Genomic DNA, 20,248 nt, shown 5'->3' with positions numbered 1-20,248 from the left:
TATTTTATGAAATAACATGAGATATTTCTTTTTCTTTTTCAGAGCACATTTTTAGTCTTATCTATACAATTTTTAAATAGATCACTTTAATTGCGGATGGTTATTACGATATGTACTCGAGAATTAAAAAATATATACTATACACATATTATATCATATATCATATGATGTTAAAACCAAGCAAATATTTTTACAAAATTTTAAAAACATTTTTAAATGATTTACCTTTTTTCGGTTTTTCCAAAATTAATCAATTTTTATTTATTATGAAACCAACCTCACATATTTAACGCAAAGATCTTAATGTGAACAAAAATAAAAGAAGCCGCCTGGAAAACGGCTTCTAAATAATTTAACGAAAAGTTTTCAAGGTCCGCTGCATTCAATATATCAAATATTGAACTTGCACATTGCACAATTTTGAAACAAATAATTGTTTGAAAAAAAAAACACAGGATTCTGTAAGTTTGACAATTAATTTTATTTGTGTTTCCTAATATGAGGAAAAGCATAATGAAAGTAACGGAACTAGCTAGTTGCGCACTCATATCCACATGTTGATCATCAATCTAAACCCTTCTTCATTTTTTTTGTTGATTTATTTTAAGGAACTGTGTCAAAATTCACAAAGGTTTTAAACCTTTGTGTGAGCAAAACTTTTTGATTTATTTTTCTTCGATCTGATTCTAAACATTATTGCATCAATTTGCAGATTGAAGCAACAGTAGAGGAAAAGAAGGAAATTAAGTGCAAATACATCTGTTTTTGTAATTATCATCCTCCTCTGCATATTATGAAAACCGGATATAACGGCCGATATTTACGCTTCACCACCGATAAATGACGGATAAAAAAAAAAAAAAAAATATTTCTTCCAAAATCAAAAAAAATAAGGCAATAAAAATATTTCTTATTTCAGAACAGTTAAAAATGAACTGAGTGTATTGCGCTTCAAATAAATTGGTAAAATTTAGATTATTGTTTAAGAATCAAGTTTATCTTTTAACAACATTTTTATTAATTAAGTCAAACGAGGAAGTGATCATCTTTTTTGAGAGGAAGGGTGGGAGAGATGGGAGGGTCAATTTGCCATTTTAATTGGTATTTAAACTAGATTTAAACTAGAATTAAAATACTGTATTGACAGGGTCGAAGGTCTGTGCTAGGGTTCAAGGGTAAACCCAACAGAGCGTTAAAAACAGGTAAATAACCTCAACCATAGAGATGTAAATATATAGAGTAGATAATAACTTGACCATAGAGATGTAAATAAAAAGAGTACATAATAACTTAACCATAGAGATGTAAATACATAGAATAGATAATAACTTAACTATATGGATGTAATACATGAAGTAGATATAATATCTTAACTATATGGATGTGAATACATAGAGTAGATGATATATTAAACTTAATAATAATGTAAATATATAGAGAAGATAATATATTTAACACAATAATAATGTCAATATATAGAGAAGGTGATAACTTTCCTCTCTGCACTATGGATGTTTTGTAAGCAAAAGTGGTGTTGGGAACCCTTGATAAACTAAAATTCCCTGTAAAGTAGTTGTAAATAATATTAAACTTGTTTACAGGATGAAATATAATATGAATAGTGAATACTAGATGCCAGCTGAATGATAATACAATTTTAATCAAGCAGAGCAGAGTGATATAAAAATTATAATTTATATACAGGAAATAAACTCCAATGAATTAACTTCTACAACTAATATATGCAAATTATTATTTGGACTTTTTTCGATTCCAATTTTATATTTCTTTCTAGAATGAGATATTCTTCTGAGTAAGAATGAGAGCACTGCTGGGTGTTGGACTCCAGGTCCTTATTGTTGGATCTTGGGCACAGAGCTGGGGGTCAGCTGGGTACTGGAACCAGGAGTACACAGCACAGGTACAGCAGGGTACACAATACAGGTACATCAGGGTTCACAGTACAGGTACATCAGGTTACTCAGTACAGGTACATCAGGGTACACGTAGTTCTGGTACAGCAGGGTACAAAGTACATATACAGCAAGGTACACAGTACAGGTACAGCAGGGTACACAGTACAGGTACAACAGGGTTCACAGTACAGGTACAGCAGAGTACACAGTACAGATACAGCAGGGTACACATTACGGGTACAATAGGGTACACAGTACATGTACAGAAGGGTAAACAGTACAAAGGTACAGCAGGGTACAGAGTACAGATACAACAGGGTACACAGTACAGGTACAGCAGGGTACACAGTACAGGTATAGCAAGGTACACAGTACAGGTACAGCAGGGTACATAGTGCGAATAAAGCATGGTACACAGTACAGTTACAGCAGGGTACACAGTACGAATAAAGCATTTTTAGAAAGGCGTGTCACTTGAAATTTCAGTCCCTGTAAACAGTTTAAATATTTTATAAGCCGTGATCTATGTGGACTTTATTTTATTATGAACTTGTTTATAAATAGGATCCAGGGCAGAGAAGAGAAGAAACAAGTAGAAGTAATAATTGGAGGAATAAACACTCCAGGGAGATACAACAATATCATACATTTCAGGTTAGTATCATTATTATTATTATTATAATTATTATTATTATTATTATTATTATTATTATTATTATTACTATTATTATTATTATTATTATTATTATTATCATATTACTATAAGGAGGGGCGAGGGTTGTCTAGTGAAGATGACAATGATGAATGGGTTGAAGGTGGTGAACGATATGAAGACATTGATCTGATGATTAATAATATTAATTTCAAACATCACAGCTACCACACGGATCAATCAATAGAACCAGCACAGGAGTTTAAACAGGTGATTAACTTGTAAAAGAGCGAAAAATTAAGTTAGTGATTATAATGGTCGTGTCTAGAGTGTCTGTTGGTAGTAAGTAACTTTTCATGAAAATCAGACAAAGCCCTTTATTAAAGTATTGATAAGTTCTTCAGTAAATCGGACATAGCCTGTCTTGCTTTGAAATACATTACATTACATCATTGCTTGATTAATTAATTGATTGATTAATCAATAATAAACACCAATCACTGATAGATATTTTTTTATTGATATATTGATCGATTATATTATATGCAGTTGATTTAAATATTTATATTTACACTTGATTGATTGATTGATATATTGACTGTTGAATTGGTTCCAGGATGATCTTCTACCCGAGTATAGAGTGAGACAAAGTAGAGAAGGTATAGTCCTAGAACTAGGCAGGAGTGGAGAAACTCAAGGTTAGTCAGTCTTATACAAACAAACAGACAACCAGACTGATACACAGACAGACAAACATAAATATGCACAGACAGAAATATACAATGACAAAGAAACATATAGATACATAGACACACAGTTAGAAAGACGAGAAAAGATAAAAAGAAACTAAAAATGTATAGTTAATAGTTTTCAAGTTTTTTAGTCCTTTGAATTTCTTATTTGCTAGTTCTCTAGTACTTTGGTTTTCTAGTCCTCTAGTTCTCTGGTTCTCTTGTTCTCTTCGTCTCTAGTTCTCTAGTTCTCTATTTTTCTAGTCCTTTAGCTATCTAGTCCTTTATCCTCTCTAGTTCTCTATTTCTCTTGTTATCTAGTTCTCTAGTTCTCTTGCTATCTAGTGCTCTAGTTCTCTAGTACTCTAGTTCTCTACGTGTCTAGTTCTCTAGTTCTCTAGTTCTCTAGTTCTCCAGTTCTCTAGTTCTCTAGTTCTTGATTTCTCTATTTATCTATTTCTCTTGTTCTCTAGTTCTCTAGTCCTCTATGTTTTCTTGTTCTCAAGTTCTCTAGTCCTTTATGTTCTCTTGTTCTCTAGTCCTTTGTGTTCTCTTGTTTTTTAGTTCTCTAGCTCTCTAGTTCTGAAGTTCTCTAAATGTCTAGTTCTCTAGTTTACTAGTTCTCTAGTTTACTAGTTCTCTAGTTTACTAGTTCTCTAGTTTACTAGTTCTCTAGTTTACTAGTTCTCTAGCTCTTTAGTTCTCTATTTCCCCTCTATTTCTCTTGTTTTCTATTTCTCTCCTAGTTCTCTAGTTCTCTACTACTCTAATTTTCTAGTTCTCTAGTTCTCTAGTTCTCTATTTCTCTTGTAATCTAGTTCTCTATTTCTCTTGTTATCTAGTTCTCTAGTTCTCTAGTGCTCTATTTCTCTTGTTATCTAGTTCTCTAGTTCTCTTGTTATTTAGTTCTCTAGTTCTTTTGTTATCAAGTACTCTCAGTACTCTTTTCTCCTTGAAGGATGATTAACTAAAGTAAACCAACAATGAAGAAACCTGCACCTAGATAACCTTGAACCTTGACTTGAAACCTAATTTTTCAATTAATTGATCTCAGCTGTATGCCAGAGGTGTTGGGTCGTAACAAAACTAAAGTATTAGATCATTGCATTTTTTTGGTTCCTTTTTTCTAATATATATATATACTTCACATTCTGGGAAGAAAACTTGTTTGAACTGTGAACATTATTAATAAGCATTAAATGGTGTATGTGTAGATACACATATTATTAGAAGGGAAAGCTTATGATATGTGTTGTATGTTTGTATAAGAATATTAGTGCCTGGGAAAATTCATTGAAAATCGTTAAACTGTTGGTGGGTTGGTTGGATACTAGGCTAACAACCAACATAACAAAGTCCACACTTATACTTCACCCTCCCTCCCAACCCTTAAAACTAAAAATTGTTGACGTGACTTATGTTAAAGTTAATATTGATGTTGATGTCATGTTTTATGTCTATGTTCATTTTTTATTTCTGTCAATGTGTATGATTATGTTGATGTTGATGTTTCTGTTGATGTTGTTGTTGTTATTGATGTAGGTTGTTGTTGATGTTTATGTTGATGTTGATGTTGATGTTGATGTTGATGTTGATGTTGATGTTGATATTGATGTTAATCCTGATGTTGATGTTGATGTTAATGTTGATCTAGTTGTACCCAACCAATGCTGGTATGAAGGAAGCAGATATGAATGTGGACTCAGCCTCTCTTGTGTGTTTTCAGGAGCTAAAGTAAGTCAACAAATATGTCAGAGGTTTTAAAACTGTATAGAAGGGGTGCCTAAATTTCGAAAGGGTAGGGGGGAGTGAGTAGGAAAAGGGGAAGGGGGGGGGCAGAATTTTAGAATGAATATAAACTGACGTTGTTCAAGTATGAAATTTTAGTTTTATTATTTTGCTGAAAAACTAATATCCATTAAATATAAAAACCAACAGTTTCATGGATTACATTTTTTTATAATCCATAGAATATAATTTCCTTATTTCATACAGGCACTCAATTGGGTCACTCAATTTTCAGCATGAATAAATTATATTTAAATATTTGGAAATAAAGATACATTTATTAATCATTGAAGGCTCTGGATCTCTGCAATGGTGGTATGATCTGGTCTTGTTGTGTACCTAGAGACAAAATATTAGAACAGGTAAACTAAACCAAACCAAACAAAAACCATTTCAAATTCCACTAAAATATAATAAGAAAAAAGGAATCAACCAAAGCAAATCAATTCAACTAATGCCTACAATTCATTTCAAGTCAAAGCTCAGCCTAAGGCATTTTTATAAAAATAGTACCGAAGAATATAATATTGTTTCTGAAATATCCAATAAGTATACAATATGAGATTTTGCGACCTAAAAGCTGAACGGTGAAAAATTAACAGTTTAGTAAAATCGTTATGAAAAGAGTATATTAATTTTTTCAAAATATCAATACTTTTTTCTCTTTATATTAGGCTGAAATCAACGAGAAACACGGGATAAAGAATGCAAGTAAGTTCATAAAATTGAAATTTACATATTGACGTATTTAAACTTTTCTTCTATCAATCTATCAACCATACAATGCGTAGGTTTTTGTGTACAACTTCTCCTATTTGGACAGTTCAAGGTTCAGAGTGTATAACAATTTCTCAATACAGGGAACCTGTATATCTTTGTTTACAAAAATAGGTTGCTTCAGTTTCCTTAAAGGAATAAAAACAACACTCTGCCGGAACATACTTTCTGTCCAACTTCCCTTCTCTGTCCATTTCACTCATTTTAATTCATATCGCAGGCTAAGACCTCCGTATATCTATTTCGTAGACTTTAATCTGCGTATATTTATGCTTAAAAGGCAGGTTTCTAGAGACGCACACTGCACCAGACTCGAGACAATATCTGTAAACCCCTTCAGTACCACTGTGTTACAATCCAACTGTTATTCCAAGCATATGGAGGAGCTCCAGCAGTTTCCTTTGATGATGTGTTTAACTTTGAGCCTGAAGGATTCTACGCTCCAACCAGACCACCCAGGCCATACAAGCCGAACAGGCAGGAGTTCTATAGACCACCCCATCCTGCTCATCTAGGTAGGATGTCTTTTTTTTTAACCAAAGGCAAAGGAAGAGACAGTTACATCTGAGCATTATATTTTGCAAATAGTTTTTTTTGTCTTATCCATTACGCTTTTTATTTAGAGTAATAGATATCACACCTTTCTTCAAAATCTGGTCCAGTTAAATTTTTTATTTTGTCGCAGATGAACTTAATTAGATTTTTTTATTTTCTTATTTTCTTATAATTCCGTCATAGTATAAGTTAAAAAAAACATTTGGAACAATAAAAATGTTTGATTGATCCAAAAAGCAAAAATCATGCATTTTGATGTTAAAGGGACTATAAGATTAATTTCCATTGACCATCCACTTAAAGAGGTGAATCCTTGATTCACAACGGTACCCCCCATAAACCTTTCACTGATCAAGATGACAGACTTAGCCTTATTTATCTACAAAAAAGCTTGTTAATGTTTGGTTTGCAATCGGTTTCATATTTCAGGAATATAAAATTTATCGTACCGTTGTGGATCGGAGATGTCTCTGGATTAAAAATGGGGAAAATTTAACCATAGTATGTTAACTTTAATGACGTAAATATGAAAATACTTGTTTAATAGGACTATCTCGACCTTTCTCCTCCCGTCCTTCCAACCCCGGCTCTCCATCCCACTATCCACTCCGTCCTACCCGTTCTCCGTTCTCTCCAGAGGTAACTTCTCCGCCCTTCACCTCCCTTCTGGATACACAGGAGCATCAGGACTTCTTCCCTGGATATAGACCTGACACGCTGCAGTACGAGAGACCTGAACGACCGGTTTATGACGAGGCGAGCTACGCCGGGCACCCGGCCAATAATGAAGTTGAGCAGGCCAATTCGTATAATAACCCGAGTAGGTGGATTTAAATACAACTAGTGCTTAAAGATTAACAAAGTCTAACACAAAATACAAATTCTTTAGATTAAGAAACCTTAATGCATGAATTAAAATTGTTTTTTACAGGGTTAACTTTAAACTGACTATTGTGCATTTTATACTTTAAAAATGCTTACACTTTGTTCATATGAAAAACGGAGAGTAGTTAACATTAACAATAGTTTAGATTCGTTAACTATGTGTTATAAGTGTAGTATATAGTACCATTAACTTAGTTGAACAATTTTGTGAATGCTTTTGGAATTTGATAACGATTAATGAACTTAAATATTTATGAATGAGTATATTATTATTCATATATTATTGCGCACAGTATTGTAGAGATATTTAGTGTATGCATATTACGCATGTCATATGTTTAAAGGTAGTTATATATATATATATATATAAGAATGAATACATAAACGTGATTTTTTATTTTGGAAATCTCAGATAAGAATGCTTCAGAATAGTTCTGTGTCTGACTCTGAAATGTCAAGTTTTAATTTCCAATTCAATAATTTTCATTCTAAGCATGATAAAAAACCATTTAAATTCCAGTCTGTAAAGCAACTGTTTGACTCAATTTATGGTTTAATATATAGTCCAATTACCTTAAACATAGCAATTCTGCAGTGTACACATTACCATTTCACTCGTATTCATATTCCACATTTTGATTTGAATAGTTTTACAACAAAAGTTCTGCGTTTAATAAAGATTACTTGATTAGTGCATTCAGACGTCTGATTCCCAGTGCTCTAATCATTCTGTTACTTAAACATATTTATGGTGTAGGGTGTCCCATGAAACATGACAGAAGACTTACGACTTAAAGATGTCGTCGTCTATATTTTTTTGTGGCATTTACAGTTACATTTACATGTGTGATTCTTGAAACAATAATCACAACATTGTCGTAGTCCTGTCATTTCCAAAACATGACCTTACCTCCAGCACTGTCAATATTACCGGAGATATTATGAGCTATATGTTCACAAAAGAGACTACTTTTGGGAAATGCCAGGACAGGGTCTATTTTGTAAAAAATAAATCTAGAATTTTAATTCTAAAGTTAGGTTTACATTTAAATAACGCAAACTTTTTCAAAGATCAAAGACGACCTTTAAGTCGTCGTGTTGCTGTCATGTTAATTCGTGTGACACCCTTCATCATCATCATTTAGAGTTGCATGAAATATAGGGTCGGGAACCGAACGATTGGGATTTCGTAGATTGTTAATTTTTGTAAATTACTCAGATCATTCACTTTCGCACGTACTTTGTAAATGTATATTATACAATAGTCATATCATGCAATATTAAACACATGGCATAATTATCAGAAGAAATTTACAAATCACAAATATTCTACAGCGGAATCATTATGTCATCATATTTATACCTATGCATGTGTATTGGTTTATTTTATTAGAATCTAAATAATGTTTAAAAATTTTTCTTAAAATATTTCAACTCCATAAAATTATATGTTTATCAATTTATAACAATTTTCCACTTGTTCTTTTTATTCATTCTCGTCGTACCATTCTTTGAATAATGAATAAGAAGAATTAGTATTAGTAAGTTAAGATGAATAAATGAGATAAATATGGGAAAAAGAATATACGGATAGTATTAGAATGAATTTGATTTAAGGAAAAAGGATGACAATTTGATTAAGGATGGGGAAAATCATAATAAATGAATAAATAAAGGTTTAGTTTATATTTCGATAATTGATTTAGGAGAATTCGATGAATAAATAAACCATGATGAATACATAATTAAGGATGATAAAGATGGATAAAAGATAAAAATAGAAAGAGGATGATGAATAAACGAATAACTAATTTCAGAATGTGGTGAGGTGTATGCTGGTAGTTTCAGGATAGTAGGAGGAGATGATACACAGTTCGGAGGACATCCTTGGATGGTAGGTTTAGACAAGAATTAATTCATCCTTGGATGGTAGGTTTGGACAACAATTAATTCATCCTTGGACGGTAGGTTTGGACAACAATTAATTCATCCTTGAATGGTAGGTTTAGACATCAATTAATCAATAAAGTAATTAAACATGCAATCATTCTAAAACAATTAATTGTATAAGATGGTTTCATCATTGATAGAAATTGTTGTTTCATTTTCTTATTTCAATATTTGTGTAAATTTCATGCTAAATTAATGATCAAAACTATTCAATATTTCTTGATATTTCACATTATAGCGTAGGTCAAAACTTTTGTATTGTTAATCCCTTGATCAAGAAAAAGATACAATGCGTATCTTTATCCATCTCGATCAAAATTTTTGACTTCTGGTAGATTTATTAATCGGTTTATATTGTTAAACAAATGATTCTTATATCAATTAATCATTTTTTTAAAATTTATCAATTTCTAACGTTGATGGCTTCATCTTGCAATCTGTCAATATTTTCTTTTAACAAAAGAACTCTATAAAAGGATTGTTGTTTTATGTGTTTAACTGAATTACAAATTCAAATTCTAATTCTTTGCGTACAAAATATTGTATTTTAGGACGTCATGATTTTTTAGCCTTTTGTCCTAATATTAATACAGAGTATGTTAAAGATCCCTACATTTGAATTTATTTGAATATGTTATGTAATAATGTAATAATGTAATACATTTTAGGCTGCAATTATAAAAGAGTCTCTGCTCTCTAAACGAATAAGCTGTGGTGGAGCCTTGATAAGCGAACGATGGGTCATCACGGCAGCCCACTGTGTATATAGGTAGTATATCATCACGGCAGCCCACTGTGTATATAGGTAGTATGTCATCACGGCAGCCCACTGTGTATATAGGTAGTATATCATCACAGCAGCCCACTGTGTATATAGGTAGTATATTTACGTTAGAAAATTATACTACAGTAATAACCAGTAAACTCTGGAATAGGAAGACGACATTTAGACTCAAGTTCTGACTTTAACAAAGCTAATGGACACGAGGCACAGCAATTGTGCAGTGTTAACAGATTCATTTCACTTAATAAGTGACTTAATATTTTACTAGTAAAGCTATTTGCTTTGTAACACCATCAAATGTACTTCAAATGTCGTCTTCCTATTTTACAGTTTTCTGGTAATCACTGTATATATTGGAGTTTTAAAACGTAAAGAAGCAGAAGATTTAAAAAATAAAACATCAATTAAGATAAAAATGTTCAAAGAAAAAGGTTTACTCAGACAAATGCTTTAATATGCATGAGTTAACAGATTACATTTTTCACAGATATAAGTTTTCAAAGACAGAAGTTTTAAAGATAAAGGCCAGAGACAAAACCTTCACTGAAAGAAGTTTTTAATGACCAAAATTACACAAATTGAAGTTTACATAAATAGAAAGTTACACAAAAATAAGTTCACATAAATTAAATTTTACACAAATAGAAGTTTACGCAAAAAGAAGTCTACACACATAGAAGTTTACGCAAATATAAAATTACATAAATAGAAGTTTACACGAATAGAAATTTACATAAACCGAATTTTACATTAAGAAAAGTTTACACAAATAGAAGTTTACGCAATTAAAGAAGTTTAAAAAAAATAAGTTTGCATAATTAAAAGTTTAACCAAATAGAAGTTTACGCAATTAAAGAACTTTAAATAAAAATAAGTTTAAACGATTTACGTAAATAGAAGTTTACACAAATAGAAGTTGAACTACATAGAAGTTTACGCCGATAGAAGTTTACACGAATAGAAGTTTACACACATAGAAATTTTACAAAAATAGAAGATTTCACGAATAGAAGTTTGCATTATTAGAAGTTTACATAAATAGAAATTTACATGAACAGAAGTTTACATAAATAGAAGTTTACATAAATAGAAGTTTACACAAATAGAAGTTTTTACGAATAGAAGTTTACACGAATAGAAATTTACAGAAATAGAAGTTTACACAAATAGAAGTTTACATAAATACAAGTTTATACAAGTAGAAGTTTACGCAAACAGAAATTTACACAAATAGTAGTTTACCCAAATATAAGTTTACATAAATATACGTTTACACAAATAGAAGTTTACGCAATGATAAATTTACGTAAGTAGAAATTTACACAAAAATAAGTTTACATAAATAGAAGTGTGGGCAAATATAAGTTTACATAATAGAAGTTTCCACAAATAGAAGTTTACGTAAATAGAAGTTTACGTAAATAGAAGTTTGCGTAAATAGAAGTTTACGTAAATAGAAGTTTAAATAGATAGAAGTTTACGTGAATAGTATAATCGAGTACATACAAATAAGTGTAAATAAACACAAGTTTACACAAATAGAAGTTTTCGCATAAAAAGTTTTTTTTCAGACAGAAGTTTGAATGAAAATAGGTTTTACAGAAAAATAATTTAAACAGGAAGCAATTATTTTCCGTAGATTTTATTAATATGAGAATTATCCAAGAATAAATAATAAACCAATTATTTATATATCACCTAGATTGTAGATTTAGAACAATATATTATAATAAATTTATAAATCTAGATTTCAGAACAAAAAGTTTTATCCAGACCTTGATCTTTAGCTTATTAATGAAATTATAGTAATTTAGTTTGTAGCACTTGAATAAGATATGATTTTAGATATTTTAATATTTCCGGGTTGCCCAAAAAGTTCAGATATAAACTCATTTTCGGCTTGTTATTACTAAGATGACTTTCATAAACGAATACTTATATATGATAATGTATGGTTATATATCTTACAATTTGCCGGATATCATCAACCTTACAGTGTCTGCAAACACATTAGTTTCGATCAAAAATCTGTCAACTCATCTAAACTATATTTCCTGGTTAGAAAATCTGTTAAGCTTGGAATGGGTTTAATATTAGTTTAATAATTTGTTCAGAATTTTACCTGGTTGATTGAAGACAAATATTCAATTTATTTTAGTACACAAACATCAAGAATGAAAGTGAGACTTGGTGAATGGAATGTTAGATCACAGAGTGAAAGGTAATTATAACTATTTACAACTACTTTACAGGGAAATCAAGGGAACCCGTGGTTAAGTAAAATTGTTAATTTTCTGACTTAGTAGTTGTACACAGTTTTATCGTCTTTTGAGATGAATATGCGCAAATTTTTGGACGAAAACCTGGAAGAGCATGGGTCGTTATTTTACTCAATCGGCCCAAGGGACGTAAAGTAAGCATTATAGATAATTTTGATGTACATGATTATGATAAGAAATAAGAATGATAACAACCATAACAACAGTAATGATAACAATAATGAAGAGAAATGATAAATCAATAATTATAATAAATATGAAAATTATAATTGAATATAAGTTACAAGCAAAGTTCCCTACGTTGCCCGTGGAATTTTAAAAAAATTTGAATTTTGAAAAAAATCCATTTCTGATTTTTTTTAGCCTTTGTTACATGTGTTTCTTAAAAAAATGTAAAAAATGTCAGCCAATTCGGCCCAGTCGTTAGGCCAGCTAAAGCTAACATATAAATATATATACAAACACCAATACATATATAAATATGTATGAACTGAGCTATAATAATATATAGAATAAAACTATAATAAAATGTTTAAGGTTGCCTCATGAAGATTTTGAAATAGAAGAGAAGTTTGTTCATCCAGAATACAGTCCAGCAGACTTTAGGTATACCAGACATTCATAGTTTTATGCTAAAGGTATACCAGAAATTTATAGTTTCATGGTAAAGGTATATTATACATTTTTAGTTTCACACTGAAGGTATACCAGACATTTATAGTTTCATGCTAAATGTATACCAGACATATATATTCATGCTAGAGGTATACCAGACATTTATAGTTTCATAGTAAAGGTATACCAGACATTTATAGTTTCATGCTAAAGTTATACCAGACATTTATAGTTTCATGGTAAAGGTATACTAGACATTTTTAGTTTCATACTGAAGGTATACCAGACATTTATAGTTTCATGCTAGAGGTATACCAGACATTTTGATTCATGCTAGAGGTATACCAGACATTTAGAGTTTTATGGTAAAAGTATACCAGCCATTTATAGTTTCATACTAAAGTTATACCAGAAATTTATAATTTCATGCTAAAGGTATACCAGACATTTATAGTTTCATGGTAAAGGTATACCAGACTTTTTAGTTTCACGCTGAAGGTATACCCAAAGAGAATAGAATATATATTAGAGGGGAATTTACTAGAAAAAGTGTAAAACGGCCATTTTGTATTACTGTTTCCATACTGCAAGTGTACTTCACATATTTATGCCATATAACCTTTTGGGCCCTGGAACATCATTTCATAGAAAATCTAAAGTTAATATTAAAAGAAAATTAAATTATGAAATAGGCTGGTTTCATAATTGACCAATTATCATTTCACATAGACTCTATGCCTTTCACTTTACAAACGATGATTTTTCGTTATGACTATAAATCAAATGATGTTTTTTTTCACCTAATTCATTTTATAGTTTATTTAACAGCTTTAAAAAATTCGAAATTGAAATGGATAGCCTTGGGAACATACTATATTAATGTACTCTACTGCATATAATTTGTGAACCTTTACATGATTTGTACACTTTGAACTCCCTTTCAGGCTGAAAAGGGACTGAAAAATTTCATACCGAGAGATTCTCTAAATTCCCCTCTAATATATATTCTATTCTCTTTGGGTATATCAGACATTTATAGTTTCATGCTAAAGGTATACCAGACATTTATAGTTTCATGCTAAAGGTATACCATACATTTATAGTTTCATGCTAAAGGTATACCAGACATTTATAGTTTCATGCTAAAGGTATACCAGACATTTATAGTTTCATGCTAAAGGTATACCAGACATTTATAGTTTCATGCTGAAGGTATACCAAACATTTATTGATTCATGCGAGAGATATACCAGACATTTTAAGATTCATGCTAAAGCTATACCAGACATGAAATTTACAGATATAGTTTGCTCAAAAAGAAGTTTTTATGCATATTGAAGCTTTCATAGATAGAAGTTTACACAGACTTAAGTTTACATAGATAGAAGTTTACACAAATAAAAGTTTACAGAGATAGAAGTTTTCACCGATAGAAGTTTCAGATAAACGAAGTTTCCACGGATAGAAGTTTACATAGATAGAAGCTTACAAAGACTGAAGTTTACGCAGAAAGAAGTTTGCGCAAAAAGAAATTTTCTAACTAATCAAAATCCAACATAATTTTTGAATCTTGTAAAGGAATGATATAGCACTGGTGAGGCTGACCCAAGATGTCGTCTTCAAAGAGCACATAATCCCAGTTTGCCTACCAGGATTCAGGTACAGCATTAATTACTATTATTCCTAGAAAACATGATGATAAGCTTTTCTCAAATGTTTCTTAAAATGGTTGCCAGCAAAGGATGAGACTTAAGTCAAGAATGTACGGAATTCATTCTGTCGATATTCTTCAATTTATGGTTTCTTGCATTTATAAATTTGTTTGTTCTTTGCCAAATATCATTTGTTATATCATTAACTAACTATATCAAAGGTAAAATTTCACCCTTCAGATCATAATGATGTAATCAGAAGCAAGTCGTCTTTTAAATCTATTCTTTGTGTGTAACCCTGTACTTTGATAAATTTAGTCACGGCCTCAAGTCGAATTTGTGAAAGACTGCAGAAACAAGAATTCAGTATAATCTATTTCAGGGGACATTAGTTCCAAAACGGGATAGTGGCCCTTTTCTAACACTGAATGTTAGACAAGGGCACAAATGAAAAACTGGGGTTTTAGGATCCCGGCCCATATCGAGAATAAAAGCCAATAGTTAAAACTAAGATGACGAGGACAAAAATTCCCAATTTTAAACTTTTTCTAAAATCAAAATTAATAAAATAGTGTTTTTAATATCAAAACCCTTGACCGTTTTAAAGAAAATGCCAGGTTTTCCATCTTCAAACATATCCTGAATTGTATTCATTGTCGCGTTTTTTTCCAAATTAATTTCACTATGCTAAAATAGTCATACTGTGAGAAAATGGATTGAAAACAACGTGGGAAAATTAAACATAAAAGTATTCAGTAAAATAATTTAGAATAAATTACAGATACAGCGTCACGCTGATTAAACTGCAGTTCGGTCTTTATCCCAGCTAGCTGTAACTCTTTTTTCTTTTATACGTTTGTGTAAGTGGATACGTTTATGAAAAAGTGAGAAACGGAAATTTCGTAATTTTAAAGTTGATTGAATAATAGACAACATGCGATTTAAAATAAATTGAAATTAAATGAGTCTGTATAATATCCAAATAAGTATATGAAATATCCAAATGAGAAAAACATATCCAAATAACGTATAAAATATCCAAATAAGTTTATAAAATCCAAATGAGTATAAAAAAATCTAGATTTGAAAGGCTTTAGGACCAACTTCCAAGAGGTTATATTAAAATCCTGTTTAAAAAGAAGGAAATATGAAAAGAAGGTGCACCCTGGAACTTCAAAAGCATGTTTCCGAGATTCTCAAAGATTAAAACTAAAATCGATTTTATTTTCCACCTTGTTTACATTATAATGTTCAGACAGCAGTTTGTTGGTGAGTTTGCTTCTGTGATTGGTTGGGGTAGAACGGAACATGGTGTCTCTCAAACTCCTTCACTCCTTCAGGTAGTGCCACAGTGGTCGCCGATCACATCAATACAATGAACACGATTTTTTATCAATAATGCTTTGATCCCTAACAACCATTTTTCAAATTTCAAGTGAAGGAAGAGAAGCTGTTAGTTCACAACTTATATTTGTTTACATGCTAATGTGTAGCTGCTGTGTGAATGATTGATAGAAATGAAGATTGAAATAAAAAGTCGTCTTTATTGTATTGATTTATACGACGACGACTGTACATACATAAAGTGAAAGTTTGCAAATAATCACTTGCCTGTAAAAATAACTTTCGGATTGTATGTACCAAAGACAAAGAGCGTCATTTTTTTAAAGATGGAAAAGAACGACGTCTTCGCCATTGTTTCTTAGATACAAATGTACAAATAGATAAAGATGAACAAATGTACAATTCTGAATCGTGAGTGCCAATCTTGAAATAAATGGTCACTTGAAACTATGTATGCAGTCCCTTTAAATATTCAATTTATTTACTTCGAAGAGACTTCACAAGAATCTGAGATGATCTCCATTTTTTATAATTGTATACTCTGTGAACTTGCTTTTATTACATAAAAAAACATTTTTTCTCTGACAAAAGATGATTTATTAGAAAGATTTAACGAATTGTTTTATTTTTCATTTTGGCCTTATTCTTAAATGGAGTATGGCTTTAATTTTAAGAGACCTCACATGCGAATGTTTAAAAACGAACCAAAAAGTGAGAACATACAAATTTTGGATCTATTGAAACAGTGAGACTTAATAATTAATATTTATTATATTTAATAATTAATATTAATATTTATAGTTCATCTTTTATACTTTTTCATTTTACGGAGAAACTCCGTTTTAAGGAAAAATTAAGGTTTTTAAAATTTTGAAGATATTTCAATCTTTTATTCACTCTGAGAACAGTCCCTAGCATCAAATTCAAATACAATATTGATCAAATATTACTGTTAACTGTTTCTTCACTCTAAGAACAGGCCTTAGCATCATACATTTAAATACAATATTGATAAAATATTACTGTTAACTGTTTCTTCCTCAATTCATTCAAGGGGAAATAATTGATCAATTAGAGTAATTAAATAATAAAATATTCACTTGAAAAAAAATAAAATAATTAATTATTAATATGTTTTATATTATTCAGGAAGTAAAGGTACAGGTCATTTCAGCAGAGAAATGTCAGTCGTGGTTTAGCTCTGCTAGCAGGTATATCCCCCCCTCCCTTCCTTTAAGTGACCCTCCATTTGTAGAGGAGCGCGTCTAATTCACAAAAGTACCCTCGATCCTTTTACTTAACCTTGTTTATCTACAGAAACAGATGTAGTTGCTGATGATCATGTTTGCAAGCTGTTTTAAATCCAAGAAATATCAATATTTTCATTCCAATTCTAAAAAAATAAAAAGTACCTGAAAAACACTTTTGTTTTTTTCTAAAAGGTTATTTTCAGTTTTAGCTCTAAAACATATTTTGTGGGTTATTAAAGTGAAATAAAAAATTTATGATTTTGTTAACAATAAAAAACATATTAAAATATTTAAGTTGGTTGACTGATTTTTTACAGCAAATATATGTTGCCAATTATATTTTTTATTTGTATCGTAACCAAATATTCTTCATAATGTAAAAAAATACGACAAATATTAAATAAGGAAACTTTAACATATTGAAATTATACAAGTTATAATGACCATTGACCGACAATTTAAGTTTTGTTTTGGGCCATACATTTCTGATTTATAAAAAATATATCCTGAAAACTAATATGATATACTAGCTAGAGGGCCCAGCGTTGCCCGTGGAACAAAAATTTGAACATTTTTTTCAAGTGTTCACAAAAAATGTCAGCCCAATCGGTCCAGTCGTTTGGCCGGCTATACGCAACATATGTGCGAATGTCTTGTTTTATTTTATAGATATATATATATGTATATATAGAAAAGAGAGGATATATATATATATAATTTATATCCTAAAAACTAATATATAATTTACTAGCTAAAAGGTCCGGCGTTGCCCGTGGAACAAAAAAATTGAAAAAAAATGTTAAATAAAAAAAATTTGAAAAAAAAAATTTCGAATTTTTTAAAGCCCTTTAGATACCCCCCGGCGACCCATGAGTGCCCACATTTAGCCCCATCGATTCAGCCATTTGGCCGGCTATACGCAACATTTATATATGAATGTCTTGTTTTATTATAATACTAGCTGAAGGGCCCGGCGTTGCCCGTGGAAAAAAATGGGAAGAAAATATTAATAATTTTTTTAAAGCCTAAAACACCGTCCGGCCGCCCATGATAGTCCACAACAGCTCATTCGGTCCAGCTGTTTGGCCGATTATTGGTAACACATATACCAATATCTTGTTCTATTATATGATATATATATTTAGAAAAGAGAAGATATATCCTGAAAACTTCTTATGTGCTGGATATGAAGGGGGAGGAAAGGACAGTTGTCAGGTTTGTACCAATTCTTCTTCTTCACATTCTTCTCATCATTATACTTTTCTTTTTTCTTTCAGTTCAAGTTTTATAATTCTTCATTCTTCATTTACCAATATTACGCCTTTTTTTCTCTCCTGTTATGGCAACAATTGTCCAATTTCTTTCTTACTTTTTCCTCCTTTTTCTTTTCTTCTCCTCTTTTTCCTTTACCACATTCTCCTTCTCTTTTCCTTTCATCTTTCTTTTATCCCATTCTCCATTACTTTCATTTTCTACTTTCCTTTATCACATTCTCCATTTCTTTTCTTTTCTACCTTTCCTCTTTTACATTCCTTAATTTCTTTCTCCTTTCCTTTATTACATTCTTTAATTTCTTTTCGTTTCTCCTTCTTTTTATTACATCCTTAATTTCTTTCCTTTTCTCCTTTCCTTTATCCCATTCCTTAATCTCTTTCATTTTATCCTTTCTTTTATCACATTCTCCATCTCTTTCCTTTTCTCCTTTCCTTCCTTTATCCTATTCTCTTTCTCCTGTCCTTCTTTTCTTTACACCCTTTACCCCATTCTCCTTCTCCTCTCCTTCTCTGACTCCTTTCTCCTCTTTGAAATATCAATTCTTCTTTTCTGCTTTATTTTACCCAATTTTCCTTTTTCTCTTAACCTTTACTTAATCAATTCTCCTTTTTACTTTAACACATTTTCCGTTCCTCCTTTCATTTATCCCATTTTACTTCTTTAAGTTTCATCTGTTGTAGGGTGACAGTGGTAGTCCTCTAGTGCTTCCAATCAATGGTAGATATCAGGTCATTGGGCTGGTCAGCTGGGGAATAGGCTGTGCCAGGTATATAGTATATAGATAAATTATTTAAACATTAGAACCATGAAACCATATAGGGACCACAATTTGAGACTTCGGCACACATTTTGTTCAATTTACATTGAATTTCATAGATCAGAGAGGATTCAAATAATATTTGTGTGACTCCTTGCTCCCTGAACTTATTGTTTAGTTTCAAATTATCTACTGTGAAGGTACCGTGCTTGGTGCTAGAATGCAGTTGAAAGTATTATTGAAGTTTTGTGCAAACCAATTCTACTTTTAGAAACATCAAACCTAACTTTCTAACTCAAGCCTCCGCTGTAAATTACAATACATATAAAAACTTAACAATAATATTTGAAAAGTTATTTTTAGAACACTTCCTTTTAAGATGTCAAATATATTTCCATATCTGATTTGCCTTCAAAGAAGGAATATATGGACACAAAATTGCTTTTATTAAAAAATGGATTTTTTTTTTTTTAATTTTCACGATATTAATATTTTTATTTTTAGAGCTCACTTACCTGGAGTATACACAAATATTGCCATGTATATAGACTGGGTGGCGGAGACCTTGTATTAATTAAAGAAACTTGACCTCAGAACACTTTTTACAAACCTTTTACAAGTAAACAATGTAATAAAAATAAGAACGACATTAAAAGCGAATTGTTAAAAATTAACAGATTTTATGGAATGACGTTAGAAAGTTTGTGGAAAATAATTTTGTAAAGTTTGTAAATAATTTTTAATATTTCCGTCAAAAAATTTGCATCCAGTCGAAATGTTTTATAAAAATTAAAAGCTTAATTGCCAAAATAGTTTAAAGAAAATGTCTTTCATCAATATATAATATTATTAGATGGTAAATTTTGGCAAATATTTAGCATAACATTTTCATTATTCATGACAAAATTTAAAATATGTCCGGCTTTCAATCTAAAATATATTCTGTTATTCATTTGTTATATGATATGTATTCTGTTATCTTTTATTGTTATTTTATCAAATAGTTAAAACCAATAAAGTATTACTAAATACCCGAAA

General features: G+C 30.6%; 1 protein-coding gene across 2 annotated transcripts; it reads left to right on the top strand.

The window, feature by feature from the left end:
* Positions 1-917: 917 nt before the first annotated feature.
* LOC111714298 (serine proteinase stubble) lies at positions 918-20,248 on the top strand. 2 transcript variants are annotated; one of them, XM_023489371.1, is made up of 21 exons: positions 918-963; positions 1,148-1,202; positions 1,796-1,921; positions 2,481-2,570; positions 2,683-2,838; positions 3,185-3,266; positions 4,954-5,033; positions 5,381-5,449; positions 5,762-5,798; positions 6,239-6,379; positions 6,967-7,239; positions 9,122-9,198; positions 9,923-10,023; positions 12,197-12,259; positions 12,855-12,923; positions 14,511-14,591; positions 15,840-15,924; positions 17,078-17,139; positions 18,324-18,393; positions 19,134-19,219; positions 19,715-20,248. In XM_023489371.1, exons 3-21 carry the CDS (start codon positions 1,820-1,822, stop codon positions 19,782-19,784), a joined length of 1,794 nt encoding a protein of 597 aa, XP_023345139.1. In that variant the 5' UTR covers positions 918-963; positions 1,148-1,202; positions 1,796-1,819; the 3' UTR covers positions 19,785-20,248. The 2 variants fall into 2 exon arrangements, with proteins under 2 accessions (XP_023345139.1, XP_023345140.1); XM_023489372.1 differs by lacking the exons at positions 6,239-6,379; positions 6,967-7,239.

This window comes from Eurytemora carolleeae, unplaced genomic scaffold (assembly GCF_000591075.1).
Source record: "Eurytemora carolleeae unplaced genomic scaffold, Eaff_2.0 scaffold1494, whole genome shotgun sequence".
In the NCBI taxonomy this organism is placed as follows: domain Eukaryota; kingdom Metazoa; phylum Arthropoda; class Copepoda; order Calanoida; family Temoridae; genus Eurytemora; species Eurytemora carolleeae.
Note: the sequence above shows the minus strand (reverse complement) of the source record. Positions and strands in the feature narration are given on the sequence as shown.